The 26561-nt window shown below is 39.5% G+C and overlaps 1 protein-coding gene across 5 annotated transcripts in view; it reads right to left on the reverse strand.

The window, feature by feature from the left end:
* Positions 1-26561, reverse strand: part of SPIRE1 (spire type actin nucleation factor 1) — a 134992-nt gene that overhangs the window by 43874 nt on the left and 64557 nt on the right. For all 5 annotated transcript variants that reach the window (XM_076330014.1, XM_076330012.1, XM_076330016.1 and 2 more), the window contains exon 4: positions 6389-6514. In XM_076330014.1, coding sequence (XP_076186129.1) covers positions 6389-6514 — 126 coding nt within the window. The remainder of the gene's footprint in view (positions 1-6388; positions 6515-26561) is intronic.

A 26561-nucleotide genomic window follows, 5' to 3' on the forward strand; every position in this document is an offset into this window, starting at 1 on the left:
TATGGGTCGACGCACTTTGCTCAGCTCTGGAAAGGGCAATAGTCACTATGCTGCTCAAGATAACTGTTTAAGAGGCGGCAAAAAACCCCCAAACCAAGTGCATGTAACACTTACTGAGTGACAGTGCCTGCATCATTTAAGAGGGGAAACCAAACCAAACCAAACCACAAAACCAAAACAGCAGCTCTTTCCCTTATTAAACCTCCTAAACTGAGGGATCAAACAAATCATGATGTGGCTGCAAGCCTGACGACAACACAGTTGCAAAAGCAGAGTCACCAGAAGCCTGGAAGTGTAGACAAAAGTGAAGTTAAGAGCAGAAAAGTTTGTGAATCAATTTCTTTCTCCAGCTGTGCTTTCTGAAAATCCAAGCAGCAGGGTATTTAACAGCTTTTATGAGCGTGAGACTATTAAGAGTAACTTGGCTAATGACCATATTTCCGAAATAAGTTAGCCATTAACATTTTTTAGATACCTATTAACTACCTCTATTATCATATTTTGTACAAGTAATACACCAGTATAGCCACGTTAAATGGAAAGTAACACTTGACTTTTTTAATTAACTGTTTTCCAATTGAGTCTTTACATGGCATGAAACTAGAAAGAAGGAAAGGAACAATTTCATTTCTACTCATGTACTTAATTAGAATTTATATATTTACATTTTTATACAGATCAGATTGAAATATATCCAGGCAGACTGAAAGAATTATGTTTTTACATCAGAAAGGACAGACATGAAAGGCGACGTGATTTAAAAGAACAGTATACAGATGACAGATTGGGAGCTTTATCTGTATTCTACCAAAAACTTAATTACCAGGCATACTGTGGATAATGAAATTATGGACGAGTTTTTGATGAACATGGTCTTCACTGTAATCGAAGATGTAGGCAATTATAAAAATATACAAAGTCTTAATTAGTTTGGAAGGAATATTAATCTTGATGCTTTAGGGTGTACATCAATCTCTAAAAATTTTTGAGATACGAGTCAAACCCACTGCAGCAGATTAAGACACATCTGCCTACTGGACACTTCTTGTATTTTATGCTGGCCAGCATCACGTGGTGTCTTTTAGCAACAGCTGTGCCAGTTGTGGAGTTTATCACCCACAGCCCACTCACAAATGCTTAGCTCTGCTACAGGCTGGCATTGGCATTTACTGGTACCACTCACAGACTCACAGCGTGGTTGAGGTTGGAAGGCACCTCTGGAGTTCAGCTGGTCCAGCTGCCCTGCTCAAGCAGGGCCACCCAGAGCCAGTTGCCCAAGAACCATGTCCAGCTAGCTTCTGGATATCTCCAAGGACAAGAGACTCCACAGCCTCCCTGGACAACCTGTGCCAGTGCTGAGTCACCCTCACAGTGAAAAAGTGTTTCCTGATGTTCAGAGGGAACCTCCTGTGTTTCAGGTTGTGCCCATTGCCTCCAGCCCTGTCACTGGGCACCACTGAAAAGAGCCTGGCTCCATCCTCTTTCCACCCTCCCTCCCTTCAGGTATTTGTACACATTGGTAAGATCCCCCTGAGCCTTCTCTTCTCCAGGCTGAACAGCCCCAGCTCTCTCAGCCTCTCCTCATATGTGAGATGTTCCAGTCCCTTCGTCATCTTCGTGGCCCTTCCTTGGACTCTCTCCAGTATGTCCATGTCTCTCTTGTACTGGGTTGTACTGGGGAGCCCAGAATTGGACACAGCACTCCAGCTGCGGCCTCACCAGTGCCAAGTAGAGGGGAAAGATCACCTCCCTCGACCTGGAGGCAATATTTCTCCCAGTGCAGCCTAGGACACCATACGGCTTCTTTGCAACAAGGGCACATTGCTGGCCCACTCAGCCATTAAGCGCACGTGGAGCATTAACTCCAGTAGAAGGCAAGACTGGGCAGTAACAGGGAGCTGAAGGAGGACTAGGGCAGATATTCCCTCAATAAAGCAGGTTCACAGTGTGGGTAGCAGACCAGGTGGATCCCCGGTCTGATCCAGAGCAGCAATTTCTGCATTCCTTTGCTTGCATAGTCTCTCCCTGTATCTCTCAGTCACACTTGATGCCATTTCTGAGCAATGTGTGCGACCTTTTCAGATACTCCACGTAACATGGAGTCCATATCTCATGGACATCGCTTATTTGTGCCTACAGTTCTGTCTATGGCTAGGTGCCAACAAAGGTGATAACAATGACTTTTGGATGATCCTGAAAAAGATGAATCTTTTCTTTTACATGAGGTCCATTTTTAGCAGATACTCAAACTGTCTTCCCCCTCGCCACACATGCATGCATTTCCTCCACCTTGTTGGCCATCTTTCCTCACACACAACCGAAAAAAAAAAAAGGGGGAGACCCCCTTTTTGTGGAAATTTCCTATTGCAATTTTAAAAGCTCACTGCCTGAGATGAGAAACAAGCTGTACTCCATTTTTGTCATCAGCTGTAAATGCTTAAACAGCACGACACAGAGTTAGGAGGTCTTGGCCCATCAAAAGACCACTTCTGGATGGCAGCAGATGGTACCCAGGGTGGATCTGCAGCAAGGGCACCTTTCACAGAGCCTGAGCAGCATACAGATGCTGCCAGCAAGCTGGAAAAACACCCCAGTAAACTTGCTAGAAAAACTTCACCTTGCAAAAAGATGCAAAGTTAGTCAGATTAGTTAACTTAATTTCAACCCTACCATTGGAGATGCTGCTGCTATTCCACAGAAATACGTATTTTTACTACTGTTTTGGGGGTTTTTTTGTTGTTTTTACTATTGTAATAGTAGTATCACACCTTTCTCAACTCTGGCTTGAGTCCTGTCCTGTGCATCCACTACATGAAACATTTCATTCTCTTTAAGAATGGAAGTACCATCTCCCTGTCTGCAAGTCAGCTTTACTGCTGACCTTTCATACACAGGGAATCAGACTGGAAATAAAATCCACATGGCATCAAGTATGCGACAAAGTGCCTAAAACATTTTATTTGACATCCATTGATATGACCGGAACAGCTCACTCATTGCTTCATCATTTCTGATTAATGCACTCACCCAAATGCATGCCAGTAAAACCTTTTCTGAAACTACGCTCCATTTGTTATATGACAGTGATGTTCACATGACAGACTGAAAAGCACATAACTACTCAGTGTATCTATTAATAACAAAACATATTACGACCCTATAGGCCTATCCCTCCTGCCTACTGATCTATCCCTCATGAAATCCTGTAACTTTCAAAATCCTGACGTGTTTTTATAGTGCCAAATTGAAAACAGCATGACAGCAATATTTTTTCTGCCTCTTTCACAGTGTACTTCCCTTCTAAACCTGTCCTGGCCTGTAGCATAAGATAGGTCAGATTTGGTCCACTCCCAGCAAGTGAATTTCTGCAGATAAAAATTCTCCCTCTTCCACTACAGTGAAGTTGGCTGTTTAAGTGCCAACTGAGCAAAAACTATGAACTTCATATACCTGGGAAACAGATACCCAGATGCCATCCAGTGGCCCTAGAAGGAATCCAAGGAATTTCAAAGTAATTTTTATTCACAGGAAAGTTATTTTAAGTAATTTTAGAGGATTTTTTCCCCCTTTTTAGTGTTTTTAATTTCATTTTGATCTCACGTCCACAACTGTGTCTAGGTCTGAGGGATTCTTCAGGGAGATCTCTGAATAAAGCTGACAGTTTTTGAAATAAACTAACAGTTTAAAATTCCTGGATCTTTAGTGTCACAAACACAATATTACACAGTGTAAGGGTTTTTTGATTGGAGCTGATGTATGTAACTTGGTTTTTTTTCAGCCCAGTTATCTGCCAATGCAATCACCACAAATTCACGACAACAAAATGTCCTTACTGAAGTATTGTGTTTCTCTCCTTTATACCCAATACTCATATGACAATAACAAAAGGAAAAGAAAAAGGAATTTATTGACTTGAATTGTATTTAACCGTATTCCTCATGAATTAAGATTCTACCATGTATTTGCAAGAGAGAAGAGCATATAAACAATACCACAGCTTTTACTGGCACAAACCTAGTGTGATCATATGATTCCTGCTTGCCTCAAATATAAACTATAGAGGTCATTTTAAAAAGGTCTAACAAGACTTACAGCATTCCACCTCGTATTTTCTTCATACCTATTTTTTTCTTTGTACGCTACATTATTTTCAAAATAAAATACATTCCAAATGCATAGCTGGATAAAAGCTATAAGCAAGGATCAAGTGCATCGTAAAACCGAAGTATTCAGATTCCAAAGCTGCTTGTAAGATAATTTTCTTGGTCACTTCTTGTATGCCTACTGGGGGACTGATCCAGAGTAAAATTAAATCAAAAGATCAAAATTCTGGCCTTGTTTAGGTGCAGCAATAAAAGTCTTACTGATTTCAGTAGGGCCAAAATTCCACCTACAAGGATTACTTCCTTTGACCTAAATGTGCTTTGAATCAATCCCTAATAGCCTTTGAGAGGCAAATGGTTTCTTTCATTTGGGATTAACTCATAGTATGCTCTATGGTCTGATCAGATGTTGTTGGATTTTTGCGTCCAATTACAAGGTGATTAAATAATTTGCAATTTCAAAACACCCCTCTACTTTTTTAATAAATTTTTAAAAAATTATTGTTAAGACTTAATTTTAAATGGTTATAAACCACAATATTTTACTTTGACATTGACAACAGAGATGCCTTATTACTGCTTACTGCGGCCAAAATGTTCAAGAACTACTGGAAACATAACTCCTTTCTGAGCAGAAAGAAGAACTCGAAAGGGTCTTATCTTTGAGCTTCAACATGGACTTTGCAATACCTGTTAGTTGAGGTGTTTCTAGCACAGGTCCCTCAATTAGTATATCCAGTGGTCAGAACACTAAGGAGCACTCAAAAGCCAAGATGTGAAATTAATGATGTCAAGGTTCGGGAGACAGATTTAGCACAGAGACACTGTATCCTGTCTGCTCTCTGTATCAGGGGCATTGGATGCAGATGAACCCTTTACACAGGCGCTTCAGAAAACAGGTGGCTCTTTAGCCATGCTGACACTGTCAAATTTATCCTTGTATGATACTGCTTCAGTTTAAAAATTGCTTTCAGTTTGAGTAGGACTGGTGGAAAAGTGGAGGTGAAACTTGACCCTGTGCAACAGAAAAACATCTCTGAAGGATTCTCCCCCATGGAGGGATGCATCTCGACCAGGAAGAAAAGACAGCACCAGCCCCTTATGCCTCTGACTGGTTTGCATCTTCCACTACCAGAGTGAGGATAAAAGCTCTCTTGTGCTGCTCTGAGGCTCATCTGACCCTTTGATGAGCTGATTCAGCTCATTAACCTGACAAGGAATGACTCCTTTTTTTTTTTTTGGTATTTCCTGTGTTTGTTTCCTAGAACCAGATGAAGTAAAACAGTGGGAGCATGTGTGCGTGGGTGGAACAGCTCTGCCTCTTCCAGCAGCAAAATTTTTAGATCAGCCTGTAAAATCTTATCCTGCTTTCGAAAGGTACTGTAGATCTTGACTTACATAAGAAAAGAAAATCCTTCAGGGATTTAATAAAAAGAAAAATTATGAAAGTGTCGTTACTTGACAAGTTGGGGTGAAGAAACCAGCTTTAAGAAGCATGTTTCCCTTCCTGCCCTTCCCCTCACCCACCAGTTTTCCAATGTAACCAACACCCGCACTGTGTTAATACAATTGTTTATGGAGCCATTCTGCGGGCCAGACCACTGAAACTATCTTCATTAAAAGTCATCCGCCCACCCTCAAAGTTATTCTTCAGCCAGACCATTTAATTGCAGTGGTTCATAGGATGGCCTCTCAGTCACCAGTGACAGCCAAGCAGGCAGTGAACATAAGCATCACGACCTACAGGCGGAAATTTTTCTTTTTTTAAGTTGGCTCTGCTGTGAAGCCTATGTGACAGACAAACAAGCTGATCATACATCAAAGGTAAGGGAAGCTGCTGACTGGGGACAAGATATGAGCAAGAAGAATCTCAGATAATTCTCAGCCAAAGGCAGGCATGAGAAGGAGCTACGGAACAACAGGCAAAGCTCTGATGCTTCACAACATCCCGGAAACACCAGAGAAGTTTTAAGACTCAAATACATTGCATACATGCATGTAGGAATGGATGCATGTATGCAGTGTGTAACCCTCCAAGAAAAACTTCTGTTTTACTCCCAAATAGACTAGTGGCAATTAATAACAATTTCTATGAGACATCTGTAAATGGTTACAGGCCAAAAGAAAAAACAACCTCAGCTGTAGAACTGCTCTCCCTGAACACTATAGATAACTTCCTCAAGCATCTGACATTCACTACTGGCTGGGTACAGAAGTGATTTTGTAAGCCTAATAACTCACACAGTAACGAGCTCAAAAGCAGAAAACCTTCTCAGACTGCTTACCTCTTTTGCACTTTTAATTTTGGCCAAGAAAGTGTACAGTTCCATTGTTTCAGCAAACAGAGCCCGACATACTGCTTGATAGTGGTTCGGCGCCTCTGATCGGGTTGGCAGGTGGGCAGCACACAGCTAGAGAGAAAAATAAATAGCAATATCAAAACAATGCCCCATTGCTTTCACTAACGCTACAGAGCATGAGACAACATGAAAGCGAATGCAATGGAATATTTAGGGCACAAAAATCCATGAGACATTTAAGTTTTGGCAGAAATTGGAGTGTATTTTCTTAAACTTCTGCTACCATTTATTTTATGAGAAGAGTTCTATAAGGATGGTAAGGGGACTGGTTGACCACGTCCTGGAAAACTCTGAAAACCAAGACATTGCCTTGTCACTTAAAAAAAAAAAGAAAAAGAAAAAAGAAAAAAGAAAGACGACATAATTCTGAAGGGGAAAAAAAACAATCTCGCAGCATTAAATTTTGGGAAAACGTACTTAATTCAAACCAGCTTTAATAGTAAGTGTTGTTTAGCTTCCTATGAATGTGGAAGAGAACTGTATCCCTACCAATTTATGAAAGGAGAGAAGGTGAAGCAAGGAAAAAAGTGTAATCGTCAAGCTGAAAGCCTGATTTAATTTATTTCAAGCAGTACAAAGATTTTAAAAATCAGCAAAAGCCATGGAAGCGCAGGCTTATTGCTTCACCTCAGACAATCATAAACATTTCCAGACACAGGCACAGCTGAGGTAAAGAAACACTGATACATGTTGTCATATACACTAAACTTGCAAAACTCTGAAAGCCTACTCAAATCACTAATAATCATTCACAACTACTGTTAAGCAGTCAGTCTGGCATTGCTTTTAGAGTAAAACATGCAACTCCCATTTCTGACGAGAGAAGTTTCACTGAAACCAGCCTTTATACATCAGAGAACCTGAATGGTATGAGCAACATCCAGCTTCATGAACGTGAACATCCAGCTTCTACTATTGTAGAATAGCTCAGCACTGACACTAATAGTTGTAATATCTTTTTCCCCTAAGTCACATCCATCCCCTGTAAGTATTCATCACGGAAATCTTTCCTGGAAATGGACAGAACAAAATAACATCTATAATTTGTTCCCTAAACAGTTTTAAATCAAAAAAACCCCAAAGCCGAATCTAGAGCACCCATATCATATATCATACTGGTGTATATATTAAAATAAAACAAAAACTTAACCAAGGCCTTAAAATTTGTCTTGTTACTGTGGTTTTATAGGAGCTAGTTATAATATATAGAGAGCTATGTTTTATAGCTGTAGAGCTAAAACTAAGAACAAGCCAAAACCTGAGGCAGTAGGTGGCTACATTCAGATCTCCAGAACTAAAGCTTGAGACAAAAGCCTCTTTAGGAGAAGAGCCCTTAATTAGCCTAGTGGCATATTTGTCTAAATCGCTCCTGTTATTACAGTGAACACTGTGGTTACAAGGGGCACAATGCATGTAAAGCTCGGGCTGCTTTTTCATATTGCTTTCAATTTGATTTAAATCCATACTGCCACTAAAAGGTGTGGTCCTGTGGCCTCCAGCTGTACATGTCCACTGATGCTCTTATGCTGGCACCAGAGTTTGTGCCCTAACTCAGAGAGGATTACTCACCCGGACAAAAATTAACAACGCGAAGGAAGTGGAACAGGAGACAATTATTCTTCATGGCACGGACACACACATAGTAGCATAGGCAAAAAGGAGCAAGGGGAATACGCTGCCAGAGCGGGGAAAGGGAGGAAGGGCTGAACAATTGCTTTTGGTTGCAGTCAGGTTTAGATTGGCTCAATCTCACTGACAAGTTGCTTTCTAAGGCCATAGGCCCCTTGTTATCTTTTATTTCTTCCAATTAGTATAACAATACAGAGTTCAGTGGTCAGATTTGCTCAACTTCTTTGATAAATTTTTACAAGCACAATTTGGATTCCTGCAATATCCTATTCTGATTATTGTACCCATATATGTATCTCCTTTTAGTCGTAAAAAAGAATATATATAAGGAAAGTTTATATATGTGTGTGTGTATTTTCTTTCCTTCCTATATACTTTCCTTATACATTGGGAATGCAAGGCAGACGTTCACAAAACTGCCCTTGATTCCTCCCTCCCAAATTTTATACTGCTTTACGATGATGGCCGAAATTTTCTTATACTCTTCAAATTGATTTCTGGATAATCACAAGGACATAGTTGACAGAAAAAACCCCACTTTTCTCCTTTTTTTTTTTTTTCCCTTTCTTTTTTCTTCCTTTTTCTTCCCCCCTCCCTCCCCCTTTTTTTTCTTTTCTTTTTTTTTCCTTTTTAACCAATCATATAATCTCCTTTGCAGGTAAAGGAGGAGTGGGCATGGTGGTGTTGGGTTGACGGTTGGACTCGATGATCTTAGAGGTCTTTTCCAACCTTAATGATTCTATGATTCTAAAGGGAGAAAAACGAAACAGATGCACCTCTAATGTGTGCTACAGTGACAACACATACCACAAAGACAGAAGCTATTAAATATTTCCCTTGACTTAATGAAAAGTCAGAACATTTAAAAGACCAAATTCTGAGTATGGTTCATTTGTGTTCCTTTCTGTCAATAACTAATCATGTCCTTACCTGCCCTACTATGTTTTCAGTAAGCTATTTCTGGTTATTAATTATAGTACAGATAAAAAGGGTTTCATTCTAAAATACACCACTTACAGGAATAACAATAAGAATAATAACAACAGCAATTTCAAAAAGGTCATAAAGTGGTACAAGTCTCCATAGCCGAGAATAAAATTTTATTATTATACAGATTGCACACAGGTTTTTAAGAATGCTTTTTTCCTTTATTTAGAAGCATGTTAATTAGAAACAATTTGCATCAAGTATTGAGAAAGTTATTGAAATGCAGCAGTGGCAAGTTCAAGCAGGGGATGGATATAACCTTGATTCTACTATGGAACACAAAGTAAAGCAAAAAAAATTAAACACCTGCTGCTGAACTTAGTTACAAAAGCAACCACATAAAAAGTTAACCATTTGGTTTGTAAACGTTAGGCTGCAGATATTAAAAGAGGGCCAGCAGCTCCTACTAACTTTCATGTTCTGAAAAAAGTCAGTCTCTGAGTGATCTTACATTATGTGAAGATGCATTACATACAAAAACCCCTTGTGGTAACATTAAGTCAAGTGACTTAGCATAAGTGTTTGGATTGGGGAAGGTAAGCCTGAAGAAAAAGGAAAATGCAAATAGGACAGACCGATTTTTTTTCCCCTTCACTGTAATATACTGTACTTGCATGTTGTTCAGAGCGCCTGACAAACTATAACTTCTACATGAAAAAATACTGCAAAATCTAGGCAGGCGAGGCAAATCAAGTATGAAATGTCACTTCTAGCCTGAGTTCAGGATATTTATCCACTTTAAAGATGTGATTTTTTTTTTTTTTAAATTTTATGATAGTAGTGTTTGAAAAGCTGTGTTACTGTAACACACCACAAAAATCACAGTCAGAATGTTTTAATAATTGAGATATGAAAGGACAGCCACCTAATGAACTCCTCCTCCTCTTACCATGTCACAGCGGTCATGGTGCAAGAAGGATTAAGATCAGGTCTGCGGTCTTTTCCAGCCATTCAGAGTTCATCGAGGAAAGGAAGCCTCTGTATGCTGCTTATTCTGACACTTGCCTTTTCATCCCTCATGATAAAACTATCCTAAGGGGAATGAACGCGAACAGTGCCCAGAGCTTAATACAAGGGCTGTTTGTTCTGTTTCCAAGTTGTCTCAAAAAGTATGGTTGAAAACAAATTATGTGGTCTTTGCAAGCTGGTGAAATATCAAAAATATTATCAACTACCGAAACATTAACTAGCTCGGTCTGTAACTATTTCCATTTGCAATCATTGTGAAGAGCTGGGATTGTTTTTATTTTTTTTTTCCCCTAACTGAGCCTATCCAAAACCCAGCTTGACCCAAAGCATTCAATCTTTGCTTAGATCACTAAGAAGATTAGAGACTCTTTCCATCCACATTCAGGGTTCACAGAGGAAAAAAAAAAAACGCATTATGTAAATACCATAGCCTTGCCAGCTCCTCTATCCAAATTCATCCTCAATTGACTAGGAAACAGAGTACACCAAGCCAAAGCAGCGTTAACAGAAATCACAATTTAACCATCCGAAGAGATCAAACAGTATTTCTTGCATTTGTTTGAATATATTCCATCAAGGGCTCCATAAAATTACAAAAAATACAACTGACTCACCCACTAAAATTCAGGTAGGTTTTGCAAAACATTTTTGGCTAGATATATACTGGAAGCTTCATCAAAACACCTGGCCTGCTGGAATTAAGATTTCAAAAGACAAAAAGTGTTTCCACTTGCAACCATCTTGGGCAGAGGGCCTGTATGAAAGCACCACAAAAAAAGAAAAGGATTTCTTTTTCCCATGGGCCACAAAGACAAGCTATTGGTATTATGTAAAACATACTACCAGCCTGCAAATGCCAGGCTTGTTAAATGTTTTGAAAGCCTTGGAGTATTAACATAGACTTAAAAGATGTACTTTTTCTTAAGCAACAAGAAGAAATTACTTTAACCAACAGATTACTGAACATGCAACTGTACTAGGTATCTGCCTCATCCTTTGCAGTACAGTACTGCAACAGGTTCAAAAAATAAAACTCGGCTGGAGATGGCTTCCCAAGTTAAGGTTATTTTCTGAAAGATTTTTATCTCCGTGCAGATAAACTAGACCTTGTGATTAGGCTTTTTTTTTTTTTAAATATATCCTTTTATACCTATGAATATGAACTTCAAGGGGCCATCTGCCTTACCAGAAAAATCTTACCAAGACAATAGCTGTATATTTATAAAACTCAACCGAGCATTTTGCTTTGCTTTATTATCCAGAATAACGTTAAGGGATGGACCGTTCAGAGGAATAAGAAGTGTTTTGACATGAGTTTGTAAGATGTTTCTGCCTGCTGGGACCACTCCTGTACATAGTACACAGGACTTGGGCACGGTGCAAGTTTTGAGGCGGCTTTCACAACACCTGGATCCAGCTTGCCTGCTCCCTACCAGTTCACAGCTGCTCTCTCAAACTTTCCAGGCAGAGATTTGCCCCTGGCTCTGCCACTTATAACTGCAGTGGGCCAAGGACTAGCTGATCCCTCCGATAAAGGACTTGAGGGGAATACTAGCGAGGTAAGACTGTGATAAGACAAAAGGAATGGGAGCAGAGTTAGCTAATAATCCACAAAATAAATTCAGAGAAAGTACAGACAGTATTCACAGAAAGTTACTCTTCCCGGAGAGCTACCTGCAGAAGCTTTGTAACTTTTTAAATTGATATTTTAAATGATCATTTGCAAGTGCCATGGAATGTCCAACTGCTTGACACGTGAGCTCCTAATTAATTTTACACACCTCAAGGAAAAGGTAGGTTTTGTGGGAAATGAGGCAAATTGCTAGTTTGCAGGTGTCAAGCACATCTACCTCATTATTTAAGTGTTCTCCAGCAATCTGGTAAGGCTTTCCCCTTGCACTGGTATTTGTTGTTTTGATCATGTTTTTCATTGCTTTGAGGTGGACAAGAGAAGAACTATGCAGTTCTCTACTTACACAAGTTCAGAATTTAATGGTTCAAGTGATTCTCCCCATAAAATGGCTTAACAAATACATTCTTTCTTTACCGATTTTCCTTTCTAATATGAAAACCCAAATGCAGCAGCAAAGCTATTGCATTTAGCAATAACAGGTACAATTTGGTGAAATAGTGGCCTTGGTTGGTTCCCTCTTTCAGGATTGTAAAAAGAAGAAAAAAATGTAGCTGCTGAAATTGAAGCCAAAACTGCAAATGGGAATTAGATGATGCAAGGGTTGAAAACAGTGCTTTGCATAAGATCTCGATCCTTAAAGAAGTGTCCAGTTGTCTGTATCATATGATCTTCATCATCATTAACTACCCTCTGCTTTGCAAACTCTGAGGATTAAAGGCCTTGAGCAAATTATTTATATATATGCTTAAATGTCAAACAGGAATGGACTAACAAATGTTTGTAAATGCTCTCCTGAGTCAAAACTTAAGTCAGTGTGGAAGTAAAGTTGAAAGACTCACATGGGTAGACTGTGTTTGGGAAATGCTGCAGTGCCATTTCATATGCTGTAGTTGTTTTTAGAATTACAAAGCAAAACTTCAGCAATTCAGCAATGCTCAGGATTAAACTGGTAAAGGACTCTCCTCCACTATTTTCTTCTAAACAGAGTATCCGTCCTGACACCGTTTCCTCCAGATACTGATTGTCTTGAGGTGCTGAGCACTGATTAACTTTCTTAAAATCTTACATCGCACAGCTATTTGAAGAGTCTTAACTACTTTTCCATGCTATTAGACTGAATTTAAGCAGTGATGAGAATCTTGATAAAATTTCAACAGACAGCAACTGCAAGACTAACACTTCACTGAACTGTCTCACTTATAATCTTGAACCTTTTCCAATGACAGAAACAATTAAAGGGGAAGACAATTTGTATTCTGTTACTTTTATATGTAATATAATGTAATATATGTATATAATTAGGGAAACAAGTCTTACAAATATTTAACACAATTATGAACACTTTTGAAAGCATTTAAAACTTACACGGGTGTTAAGAAATGGAAAGCAAACTACAGTATACATTACTGACTACATTTCAATTTTTAAGCCCAATCCTGTATTTTTCATGCTCAGTGAACCCTATTCTTACTCTTTTATTAGCTTTGTAAGTACAGAATGAAGACCTTGACTATCAAAATAGACTTCAAACAAAGGTCAACCTATGTTTTTGTGAGACGATGATATTTCCACTGGACATTTTGACATTAATTTTTCAGTGACTGACTAATTTTATGTGCTAGTGCAGACTTCTTGACAAAGCTGTGTTCGTGTAAATTCTCATTCCTTCTTGAAAGCTACTAAGCTATTTTTACCCCTCAAATACACCCCCCGCATACAGCTGTTTCTGGAATATGTGTTAGTTATATTGTTACACTGTCTTTACACAGTGGACTAACAACATCCTGCTTTTCAAAGAGGCTTGTTTCAAAAGAGCCAATTAAGTGAAAAACAATTCTGCATTCTCTCTTAGTTTCAGAGAAACTGTGCTCCATTGGTTCTTAGCAGAATAATGGAGGAATTAATAATATAAATATGCAGTAATCTGAATTTGCTAGCTCTCGTTCTTTGACTGTTCAGTGGAACATCAATGGGATTATTCATGAGCAAGGGCGAAATCCTACAATTTATATTTTTCCCATTCTTTTACATGAAATGTCAACCCCTGCAACATTTAGCAAAACCACTAGTTAGCCTGTCAGCAGCAACCGTTTTCTAAAGCTCTCTGCTTCACAGCAAGGCAACAGCTCTGCATACATTCAGCAGCTCTCACCTGTACTGCTCATGCATCTGCATTTCATGCAGGAGCAGCAGCGTGAAGGACGGGATGGAGGCATCTGGGTAAGAAAACTAGCTTCAGAAGCGAAGTAGAGGCGTAGATGGGGAAACATGATAAAATTGGATAATTAAAGGAGAAGGGGAGTGGCTGTACATATTCACAGGGCTCCCTGTAGTTGTTTAGCTAGCAGCCCATTAAGCTGTGGAACCACCCTTTACATTATTAAATAACTTAGACCCGAACAACTGATAGCAAGGAGTTGCACCCCTGTAATGTCCTTTTGTATGGTTGTCTGCCATGCTTCTCTAGGCCCTCCTTTGGGCTGGAGGGTGCCTTCTTACTGGAGCTACTACTTCTGTTCAGCAGAAAAGAGAGGAGAGTTGGTTTTGTACCAGGATGCTTGGCGTATGCAGCAGAGAATGAGAGCAGGATAGATGCCCCTCTTTCTTCCCCTCTCCCCAAGCCTCCATACAAGCGTATAAAGCGGCCATTACACTCGGGGTGCTGCTTGGAAAAAAACCAAACACCAGAACATCTCTGGAAAAACAGTAGAAAATAGCGAAATTTTCAAATAGAATAAAAGAGAAAACAATTTTATCAAAAGGCAACAGAAAATGGCAGAGAATGACTCAAATCAGAAACCAAATCTCACTGACACACATAGAAAGGAAGGAGAGAAAAATGCAGAAGAGATTGTTTCTTTACCAATTTTTCAATAATGCCCATCAATCTCATGACTAAACAGTTCAGACGTTTGCATACTTACTAAATGAGACACAATATATTAATGTAAGGCAGTTTTATTCATGAGCCACTTAAAATCCAATTAAAATATATCAACTAAAATAAAAACATGCACTTTCCTTGGCAGCAATTTACAGTTCATGTATAGAGCTTTAAAATGTATGTGTGTGGGAAGCTTGTTTGTTTTTATGTAAAGTGCTGAAACTTCTCTCGGTAGGCATAATAATAATTTGCTTTCATGTTTTGTCCTGAAGCATGACTTTTTATTCCTGTCCAAAAAAACAGATTTCCAGCTGCATAACCAAACAAACTGCATTACTAAACATAACAAGCTTTTAAACTTCACTCCCAATGAATAAATCCAGCAACTTCTAACCAGTCTCATTTTGCTTTCCTTAGATCTCGGTGTATGGAAACCTATTCTATTCCTTCATGTATGCCGTACTCCTTATTTGTAGTACCTGGAAATCAGGTCTTGAAACTCTGATTGCATGAAAAAGGCCTACAGAAAAATTCTTCCTCTTTTTCTTCTAGGCGAGTATGCTTAACATTTTTTTCTTAAAATTTATAGCCATTGAATCTACACTGCAATTGTCTTATCAAGCGTATCAGTTACATAAATGTTAATACTTAGAAAATATGCCACTCTAAGATAGGCATGAATAAAATTATTTAACCCACAATTTATTGATTAAAAATAAAATACTGTAATTTTAATTCATATACATATCCTTGCTTATTCAAGCAGAACAGATATCCAATAAATCAGAACTTAAAAGGTGTTATTTTCTCCTCAATTCCCTCTATTTCTAGTGGTGGTGCCCTTTTTTGTCCTCTTCCTCTATGCACACTCCATTCCTGGAAATTGTCCCCAGTGTAGTAATTACTAGAAATTGAATTATCTAGAGTCAATGGCTTTGACATACGCCCTGTGCATAGGTGGGATTACCACCTGCAGGGACTGCAGATGGTGTTTATACTGCCCTGACTGCTCAGAGACTTGAGGGAAAGACAGCTTTACTGCTTTGCTTTGGCTCCACACATTTCTTGCCAACAGCAGCAACACAAGTAAAACCACCACTCTGTCAAGCATTCAAGGCCACTTCATATATCCCAAACTGCACTGAGTCTACACCATGGGGACTGTAGTCATGCTGTAGGGGCTCCATCACAGTAGTTGCCTTGCAGTCCATGCTGCATGCATTCTCTCACCCTTGTGACACTAGCAATTACCAATTCTATTTTGCCAATGGAGATCTGAGGCTGATGCAAAGCCCACTGAGCTGGTCAGGAATCTTTTCTGATAAAGAAAATAAAAAAAATTCTGGATCAAAGCCATAGCTGACCAAATTACGTAGGATGCTACAGCATATTTTTCCATCATGTCCCTGCTTTGTTGGTCCATTTGCACTCCTATCTGCTAAAAAGATTTCAGTCTCCATATAAAAATTTAGAATGGACAACTGTAGTGAATTATTATGCATCTTGTAGTAATTGGTGGTTTTCCTGAAATCTTAGCTCCTGAACTTGTAGGAATACAAATGAAATGTAATCTTCATTATTTCTAATTAAAAGATTGTGAAGATTCTAGTACAATCTAAAGGCTGACCTCTTGCTCCAGTCTTAAAATATATTAGTTTTATTTTAACATCCTGACTCCTTGGAGGGGATAGGAATGAGTCCTTGCTTCTAAAAAGGATGAACAACACAGACCTCAACACAAGACGAGAACCCAAAGATACAGAGCAAGAGAGTTCCTCACTCGCTAATAAACTAAATTCAGAAACTTTTCTTCTTCTTCCTTAGGGTTTGCCTGTTCTTTCTAACAGTTAGCTTGCTTATTTCAAAATATGCCACTTGTAGAAGGAGGCAAAGCCATGCACCTTGGCCAATCTCTGATTGCAAAAACAAGCAAGGTTTGTTATATTTTCAAAAAGAGCTACTTGCACTTTCAAATGCTGAGCATTCTTTTTGAAATGAATTTCTTTGCACACTCAAAAAAAAACTGCATTGGAAAAGAAATACATAGTTTAAAGTATTTGAAGAGTCTTCCCAACTCTTATTACCTTCCTTTTAATTAATATAAAAATAATTTTGCACTTCAGGTTATTTCAACCACAACAGATAAGTCTTACCGTTCTTATCTAAGAAGGAGCCTTGTAGAAACAAGCATGTTCTGCAGTAAAAGGGATGTGTCCTTGACAGAGAATAGTTAAGGAAAAAACCAAACAACGAAAAACAACAATAAAAAAAACCACACACCACAACCCAGTCACCAGCCGCCTCTTCATCAAAATCTTATTATCTGAAGGGAAAGAGAGAAAATGGAAGGAGGCAAATCACTTTCTTAGTTCTCCAGTCAACTGCTGCATGAGTGCTTTGTTTCCAAACACAGCTCTTCAAATAATTAAACTATTTCGTGCCAAGTATTCTAAGGACCTGCACCATAGATAATTATTTACCTGTTCTCAGTTACATATCATGAAAGATCTATCTCTGCAAGTCAGGCTGGAACTCCCAGCTCAGTTCTTCAACTTCAAAGCTACCTTTAAAACCCCTGGCACTTGCAAAGGCATCTACAACTACTACACAGCCGTTGAAATAGATGCTTTTTCATGATACGTTTACCAATGCCTTCCAAAGCAGAAATATAAAAAGAATTAAATCTCTGGAACGTAATTAATGCTGTAGTGACCTCAGTCCATGGAGAGTAAGGTTATCAAAGGGGTGATCGTGGTAGAGCACTCTCCTGCATGTAGTCAAAGACCAATTGTTACTCTTGGGTAACTCTTTTCTGTACTGACGTTTTTCATGATAAAGCCACTTTTGAGGGCCAAAACTCAGGGCAGTTATTTTTAAAATAAACAAGACTTAAGAGCAAAGAACAGATAACTAGAAATGCAAATATATAAATCTATTTCAAACATTGCTACCTTCAGCAAGATGAAAGCCAGTTTAACATCAACTTCATACAGAAGAACTTGATAGCAATGGATAAAGGGACAAATCTAAGACACTGGCAAAGTGCCTCAACTGGAGTTTGTTGACAGCTCTGAACTGAATTTAGGATGTACCGTCACATCTACAAAGAGTCTGGTGTAAAACCGATGAGTGTTAAAGCTTACAGCTTGTTCTGCCAGCAAAGACAGCTGAAAACATCACTCTTGTCAAAAAGCCCCAAACTAAGTGTTTCTAAAGGACTTTTTGCCAGTATCCTTAAGTATACATCAGGGTCCCATGAGAAAGACAGCTTCAAGTGGAAGCTGGGGGAGGTGGGGAAGGTGAGGTGGGCTCAGTTCCCTCAAACTTGGCATGACATCAGCAGGGAGCTGCCAAGAAACCACTCTGCTTGCAGCGTCTTCATTAAAAGGCCTAGATAGCTGCCAAATTAACCTCAAAGAGAGGTTATCTTTATCTGTCAGAGTGGTAAAGAAAATTATTAATAATTTTATTGTGGTAGGCTTGTAAGACAATAGAGGTTGGGGGGGGTGGCCTAGTTATCTTGCCAGTTATCTCACCTCAGCAGTTCGCTGCTGTGCACCCAGGCAGAAGTAATAACCGGTGGGAGATTACATACCTCTTGAGTTTCACCTTTACGACAGAAAGTATCCTGGACACGACAGAGACACCCCTTCCTGTTTTACCTGGCTCACTTGACCCAAGAGCCAGGCCGAAGGCAGATGGGTGCCATGCATCCCCTGGACACCGGGAGAGCACCTGGAAGGAGCAGGCACATCCCCTCTCCCCCTCTCCTTCTTCAGCCACTCATGACAAAAAGTGGGCCCAGGTAGGAAAGAAAAAACAACCCATAGTGTTCAGAGGTACACTTTTTGCAACTATTTGGCAGTTTGGTTTTTTTAAAGGTTTCCCATAAGGACAAATCTCAGCATTTCTGCTGAAGGTGACACCATGAGGCCAAGTGCCTCTGGCAGCCAGACTCTGCACTGGAAAGTCCCCAGCAAAGTGACCTGGCTCCAAACACAGTAAGCACCATTTCCAGGACAAGAAATTGCAATAAACACCCCTCCTTTACTCACTAACACATTCAAATACGAAAAGGACTGACATCACCCTTTTAAAACGAGCACAGTGGTTACTTTCAAAGTAAAGCAGACTATGTGTTGACCTCCAATTACACTGCCCAGAATGAAAAATCAGGACAAGTGTTTAAGACACCAAATGACATCACTTTAATTAATGAAACCTGTCTATCAACGTAATTCACTTAATACTTGTCACGTTCAAAGCTGCTTTAAAATTACATTAAAGGGATTTACACAACTGTCCCCAGCTTTCTTGATCAAGCTAAGGTACAGGAATCCCTTCACTTTCTGTGTAGGTTTATAAGAAACGCAAACCCAAGGGCAAAATTAACTTAGTGAATATTTTTATTTTCAAACATGTGTGTTGCCTGGAAAACATATTTTCTATTTTTTTTTTTTACCTCTGAGCCATTAAAAATATTTCTACTGTGACATGATTCCTCTGTCCAGACATGAAAAGACTTAATAAATCATGCTGACTAATACTCTCCTGAAGTTCAGTTTTTTCATTTGTTAATATTACATGCTACCACAGAAGTCAAAGTTTTTTAAAAAAACAAACCCTATAGCTCATTTTCTTCCCCCCAATGCCATCCTGTTTTCAAACATCACCTTATAATCTTTCAATTTTAAAAAGTGGACTGAGGACAGTGATATTTTACATCTAGCTGTGCAAGTGTGTGTGACTGCATAAAATACATATATGGGGGCTTGTTACACACAGTGTGATATAGTGGACTGATCGACATGAATTGATTAGAAGAGACCAGTTCATAAAGAGACTTGGCTTCATGAGAATTTGCTCATCTAAAGCAAGTGTTGGTCTTAGTGCTCACATTAAGAAATCTTGGCATGCCGAAAAGGAAAAACAAATACAATTGCTCATTAGGACCTTCTTGTCCCAACTCCAAGCTTGCTTTGTCCTAAGAAAAAGCCAGGCAAAAAACCATAGAACTCTCTTTTGGCTTAAATCACCCAAAGTGTCTTGTTCTTCCTTACCGTCATGAAGTTAGTAACAATAAAACAAACGCCTGGTTTTTCTAGTGTTTAAAATCAAGTTTCTAGCCTCTTTCTCAGAGATGCAAATACATACATAACAATAAAACAAAGGGGTTTGTTCTCTCTTCAGGGCAAAGGCAAAAAAACTCCTCTGTTTTCCATCCAACCAGGCTTCCAAAAAAAGTCTTCCTAGTGCCTGCTTTACAGGCTTTACACAAAGCAAACTCAGAGCAGTGTATGAAGCATTGCCCCCGCGTGCAGCTGGCTTCCCTCAGCACGATCCCTTAGCTTCCTGCCCTTGCCAATCTCAGCTAAATCTTCTTCTTTATATGATTTAGTTTGGGTGTCCAAACAACGAGTAGCCATGGTTGCTACTCAGCTCTGCCCGTTCATTTCACCTCCCCACACAAAATCCCTGAATTCCCATGCCTGCTGTCTTCCTATAGCTTCCAGGCTATAGCCTACACCTTCCCTTCAACAAATGCTCTGCCAAACTTAGTAGATTCAAGGAGTTTATCTCTTGAGACCATTTTGTTCAGTGGCACAAGTTAGTGTGAGTTATTAGGAAGGCTGCGAGATTAAAATGTTCAAATAATTCTCCACAACTACGCACACAAGACTCATCTGCACAGATGCACAAGCATTGGGACGGTATGGCCCAAGCAATGGAGTAAGGCAAAGCTAAAATTACCTGAGAAACGCACTGCAGCCATCACCCAGAAGAATACTGCTTTTCCATTGTGTTATTTCGTTAAAAATATTTACAAATCAATCACTTAAAATACACTCAGGGCCATGCATCCTGTGGACAATAGTCTTTTGAAAGCTACCCCCTTAAGACTGCTTCAGTTACAATACTATTTAAGGATGTTGCAACTCCATGTTTTAAACAAAAACCTACTGTAAAAATCCTTTTACTAAGAAATGCAAAACATTCCCTGTCTTCAGATCAATCTTTGGGATAAATACGATATTCTGACTTTTAGATTCAGATCTTCAGGGGACAGCACAATCAAATATACATTCTTTAGTTCTTTGTATCAAATGGCCTTATCTCACTTAAATATTTTTCTACAATACAGCATGCAACAGTACACTAAGCAAAGGGGAGCAGAAAATAGCATCATGGGAATACAGTAATCAAGAGCATATTAAAAAAAAAATCACATAGCTAAAATAGAGAGATTATTATTTTGGAAAATTAGTGGTACTTTTAAGTCAATTCAAACAACTTTCCTCCCAATATTTCATTAATACTGTTACCAGCACGGAAATAAATGCACCAAAAGAAACTTTGCCTCAAGCCCAAGGCTGCCTCTTGAATAATTCAAAAGCAAGATCACAGTGGCTTAATTAAAGGGCCCTCACTCCATTTCTTTACTTTTCCCATGTTGCTGTTACAGTACAATATGCCTCTATAAGGAATTAACTAATTTTGTTGCATATATGCTGCTTCCATTTTCTTCGGCAATGCAATTATATCATCCTTGAAGTGACTGTGAACTAGCAATATTGACAACTGAAATACCCATAGTTTTTTACACAACTGCTGTCAGCAAGAAAAACTTCTGAGCATCCTCAAATCTAGTCATTTGTGTCCTGGCAAGAACTAGAAAAGGCAAAACTTCCACATCCACTTTTCCTCTTGATCCCTTCTCCTGAATGGGGTGGTGGATTGTGAGGCTCTAACACCTCACAGAAGTTAGAGACTCCAAAATTTATAGCGGACAAGCACTTGGAGACTCTGCCGTTGGCCCTTTCATTTCAGCCTGGAAGGGCTAACATATTTTTCCCCAGCTAAATCAGTTGGCCTAATTAAGAAGTTCTCCTGCACCCCATAAATCCTGCTTCTCTCATGCCTGTAAAGCATTACAGATACAAGAACACCTATACTGCTCATTTCAAACAAAAGCTGTATATGCACAACTTAAAAACTGCAGAAACAAGTTAATCTACTGTTTTGAATATGGTCTGTGAGGGCAGCTACTGGAATCTTCAACACATAATGCTATATGAGAGAGAAAATTGTACAGCAATTTTGCATATCACCGTTAATTTACTTGTCTACTAAAACATGCATCACACACATAATGTAAATAACACAAACAGTACCGATAAGGTACATGGGATATTCCCTATGGGATGTTGGCATTACATGGAAAGCAAAGAACACTTGTGCCTTACAGACACGATGGAAGACGTCATGTGAATCTGTATAAAAACGGCTTGCATTTTTGAAGTAGTGAAAGGAGCCAGTAGAGCTAAAAAGCTAGCTGCAACACCACGAACATCCAAGACTGCAAAGTCTACATGGGTGGAAACTAGATTCTGACAAGAGGAGCCTTTGCCAAACCCTAACATAAGACAAGCTGCTGTCCTGGCTAATTTTTCTGAGCAGATCTACTGCCTTTACCAGGCTGACACTGAATCCGAAAAATCCATCACGGCCTTCTGTGCACTTACCAGTTTCAACACCTGGAGAGGGACAGCAGTTGCGAGTTGAAGAGAGAGACTCTCGCGCAGATCCCTTCAGCTTTGGACAGGTCAGCCTGCATGGCCCCGCTGAGTGCTGGAGTTAATCTGTACGGGTCACTTTTGTAACGAATGGCGGCTCTGCTCTTTTTTTACTTTGTTATGGGTCACTACAGCAGTACTGTGTTAACTGACCAACCATTACCCTGATTTCCAGTCATTAGTTAGAATTTCAAATTAATCTGATCAAACAAAACATACCTTATGAAAGTAAACACCCATTAATCTAATTTAGTCTCCAGGGTCTATTTTAGCAGCACAGGCTAACATGGGTTCTTTGGTACTTCAGATTAAACCTCATACTCAGATGTGTTATTTCTAACAGATTGCTTTAGACAATTGTATTAGACATTTGTATTTTTAAAGGGAAAACTGGAGCTCTGTCATGACAAATTCTGCATTTTATGCACTATGGAACACCATTACCAAAGAATCCTTCCACCTCCACTAAAAACGGGAATTTTATTTTTATCCATGTGTAAATTATTTATAATAATTGCAGCATAAAACAGATGGGAAAAAAAGTCCATGCCCTACTCTGCTTCTTTTAGATGCATAAAGGCCACACACAAATTTCAGGTGTATTCTAGCCTCCCCATACATAAAAATAATCTGAACACCCAATCTGTGTTTCCTGTTTTTGTTGGACAACTCCTTGGATTCCTCAGACGATTTTAGACCTTAGACAGGTTATACCAGTATAATTATGTGAATTATGGGTACAGGGGTTTTTAACTGGCGTAGATGCATTACTGTGAGCCATAATGGGAAGGTAAAAATCACCGCAGAAAAGGTTACTTGGTTTTGTCTCCCAGCCTAGAATAAGACACTCCAATCCATCTAAGCCCACGTCAATGGAAGGGATGTTTCCACTGTTCTGTATGAGAATAATTAAAGCAAGGAAAAAGAAAAGCCCTTCTTTTTTTAATGAGAACAGCAAAGTCATGAGGGACAACTTCCTTGCAAGTACATTTGGTATAATGCGGTTATAAGCAAAACCTCTTAAAATAAACCTTGTGAACAGTACAAAATTACTTCCACTTCTACTTATCTTTCACTTGCAGAGTTCTCAGTTGTCATAAATCTACTTGCTCTGTGGCTGTTTATAAAGCCTTTCATATCAAAACTCTATTATTAGTGCTAAATAATTTTATTTTAAAACCAACATCATGGAGATATTGCTCATACATTACAAAGACTCAAACACGCAGAGAGACACTTCTGCTTTATTTTGCATAGTTTGTCCTCGGCTCAGCTCCCTGGGCGTGCACAGTACTGGAGCTTCAAACACTGACTCCTTTCACGACTCAGCCAGCAGCACAGTTTACTCCGCCAGTCCTTCAGTTGTGCCTGCACAAATGTTTGAGGGGTCTTGCAGAAAAACAGATGAAGGAACTGATGGAGTTAACAAAACCGAACAAAAAAAACTTTAGGGATGCTTTGACTAAATATAGGTGGCATGGATCCCAGACAAGGTGACAGCACAGACAGAAGAAACATGCTATGGTTTGAACGAATAAGCATGATGTACAAGGCTTGCTTGGGCAAGAGAAAAATAGCAAGTTTACCGCATTTCTAAGACAACTCCAAGTTAGCTCAAAAATGGTGAAGGAATAAGAAAATGCAGGTGGATGTGTCCTATTCAGTCAAGATCTATATATTCCTTTGTTAACCCAATCCCAGCAATTGTTTTTCTGGGACCTTCACAATGTCTGTATGTCTGTCTGAAGACACTGGGTAGTTGATACAAAAACACGTACTCTCAGTCAGCATGCTTTGGGAGGGTAAGAGCCCAAGAGGGAATGTTTTTAAGCCGCTAAGCACAGGAGATGAGCACTGGGGCTTCGCTGCTGAACTCCGAGGTCCCACTTCTGTCAATGCATCACAGAGAGAAAGGGTGGCCAGGGAGTGTGCCAACACAACTCGTCTACCTGCTCAGACCAGCACCACGAAGGTCCAACTTCAGAGGCCCAAACTCCCCAAGGGCATCCACCATAGCAGTATGATATGGGGGGATGTTCACAAAATCATTTTGGGAGCTCTCTGGGTTTCTTTCTAGCTTACAGTCCCCAAAGAGTTAAACTGCAAAAAGGAATAGCCAAAGGAGAATCTGGCCCCCCTCAGAACTTAAGAGGTACAAAAACTAGATGGTTATACTTTCAGGGACCCAAACAGTTGGGACAGGAGGTTCCCCAACATTACAAAAGGGGTCTCAGACACCAGGTCTGTGTGGACAACTGAAGATCCATGGGTAGAAGATGATTAATTTTTGGTCAAGCTAAGCAAATCAAGCTCAAGTACTGTGACAACAAAAGTGAAGGGAACTGAGGACTTCCAACCCACTGTAATTTCAATTTTTTCCCCCATCAACACGTGGAGACATAGATCCACCAAGATAAAGACTAGCATGTGACATTTGAGTACACTACGAACAGGACTCAAGAGAAGAGAGCTGATCAATTTTTGTCTTTTTTGAGCATGATGACTTTCACAAATTGCCAATGTTGTTGCATTGCTTTTTAATATAAAACGAACTGACAACACCTGGAACATTGGCTATCATCTCAATAAGGTTCCAAAATCTTCACCAGCTTCAGACAGAGTTACAGGGTACACTGCAAGCTGCTTGTTTTGAAATGATGCATAAATACTGTTCTGCAGGCTCATATAAAAATGCTAAAGCCAACCCAGCCTTAAACAGAATTACATTCATAGAAAGCTGCATCTTACTAATTTCAACCTCATGGACTAGGCAAAAGTTTGGGCCTTTGAATTCCAGTAACATGAATTCTTTAACTGTCATAAACAAATACTTGTTTTTAAGTGCATTTTCTGGTTCCTCTCTGACAGGTTCCCATATTATACTTACACGGGGTCATACCATTTATATGATAATAATGTATGTCCTGAAACTCAGAAGGGAGCTTCCAAAGTACTTATATCTAAATGTAGATCATCTCATCCTGCCTGTAATTGCATGGAGACAGGACATACTCTTCTTTTCCTCTATAACTCTACACATGCCATAGATAGTTGATCTGTACTACCATCAGAGTACTCAAAACAAAACACAAGCAGCTCAATATCACCACTGCAAATTTCAGTTCCTTCCAGATGAAAGAAGTCAGTCATGTACTTGACCTACCAAGACATACAAGTCACCTAGACTTAGAAGTTTCTTATTTTAGAGACCATGCCAATGATTAAAGGACAATTAAAATATCCGAAATATGCAGGGGTTTTGACAGAAACAATTTATTCTTCCTCTTTTCTTACAAGCAAAGCACAAACATGAATTTCTACCAATAAAAATATTGCAAACTGTAATCTTGTTTACATTTATTACAGCAAAATAACATAATACTGCACATGCTGCTCTGAAAATAATTTTCATATAAGTTAAAAGGTCAGCATGGAGATTTCCTAAGTACGAGTTTTGTTTACTATGGGACCTGGGTCACTACTTCATCTTCGTGAAGCAGCAGTTGCACAACAATTAATTTTTGGTCAGAATTAACAAACATTATTACTGAACTACCTAAAAGTGATTAGTTACGTAAGGCCTGGGACCAGAGGCCACCGAGCACCGGGGGCCATCCACCTGTATTTATTTGCCTCTGAGACAAGAAGGTGTGGCTCAGCTACAGATAAGGTTCCTGTTAAAGTTGAGTTAACTTTTGGGATGAAAGGTCAACATAAGTAAGGGCAAGATACTGGTTCAAGAAGACCACTGCCTCCTTACGTATCTTCTACAAGACCTACAGAAAAAGGCAGTGACAAAGATTAGTGTCATGATTTGCAGATACTACTGACAACACCTCTACCTTAGCTCTTATTCAGAGCAAAGTCTAGTACTGGCAGTAGCGATTTGGCTATGATGACATTCAAAGCTAGAAGAAATGACAGGGCTAGGGCTAGGATGGCAGTTCAGCCCAACAAATACCAGCACAGAATAAAACCTGCTATCAAAGGGTTATGCGGCTTTATTTACATCTGGAATTAGAAGAGGATGGTGGCCCAGAATAAAGGATAATACTGGAACTGGGTTTAGGGTTGGGGCTCAGGCCAGCAGATATTGATAAAAGGCAGATTAGAAAGCGCCTCCAGGTTAACATGAAAAGTGGTGCCGGCTTAAACCATCTGACTGCAGAGATCTGTGGGATAAGGAGTGAGATAACATTAAGATTAGGAGTGGAATTAGGGTTTGAGCATACTCTGGAAGAGGTTGATAAACTGCATCATCTCGTTTCAGTATCAGGGAGGGCCACACGCCGTGATAAAGGTGCCACATGACAGGACTTCACACACCCTTAGCAAGCCCAACACCACCCAGCATGCCAGGCCTACTTTGTCTATATCCTCTGTTGACCCAAGGCTCCCCAAGCCGTACATGCGCTGTCAGCC

Source organism: Aptenodytes patagonicus, chromosome 2, assembly GCF_965638725.1.
Source record: "Aptenodytes patagonicus chromosome 2, bAptPat1.pri.cur, whole genome shotgun sequence".
NCBI lineage: Eukaryota > Metazoa > Chordata > Aves > Sphenisciformes > Spheniscidae > Aptenodytes > Aptenodytes patagonicus.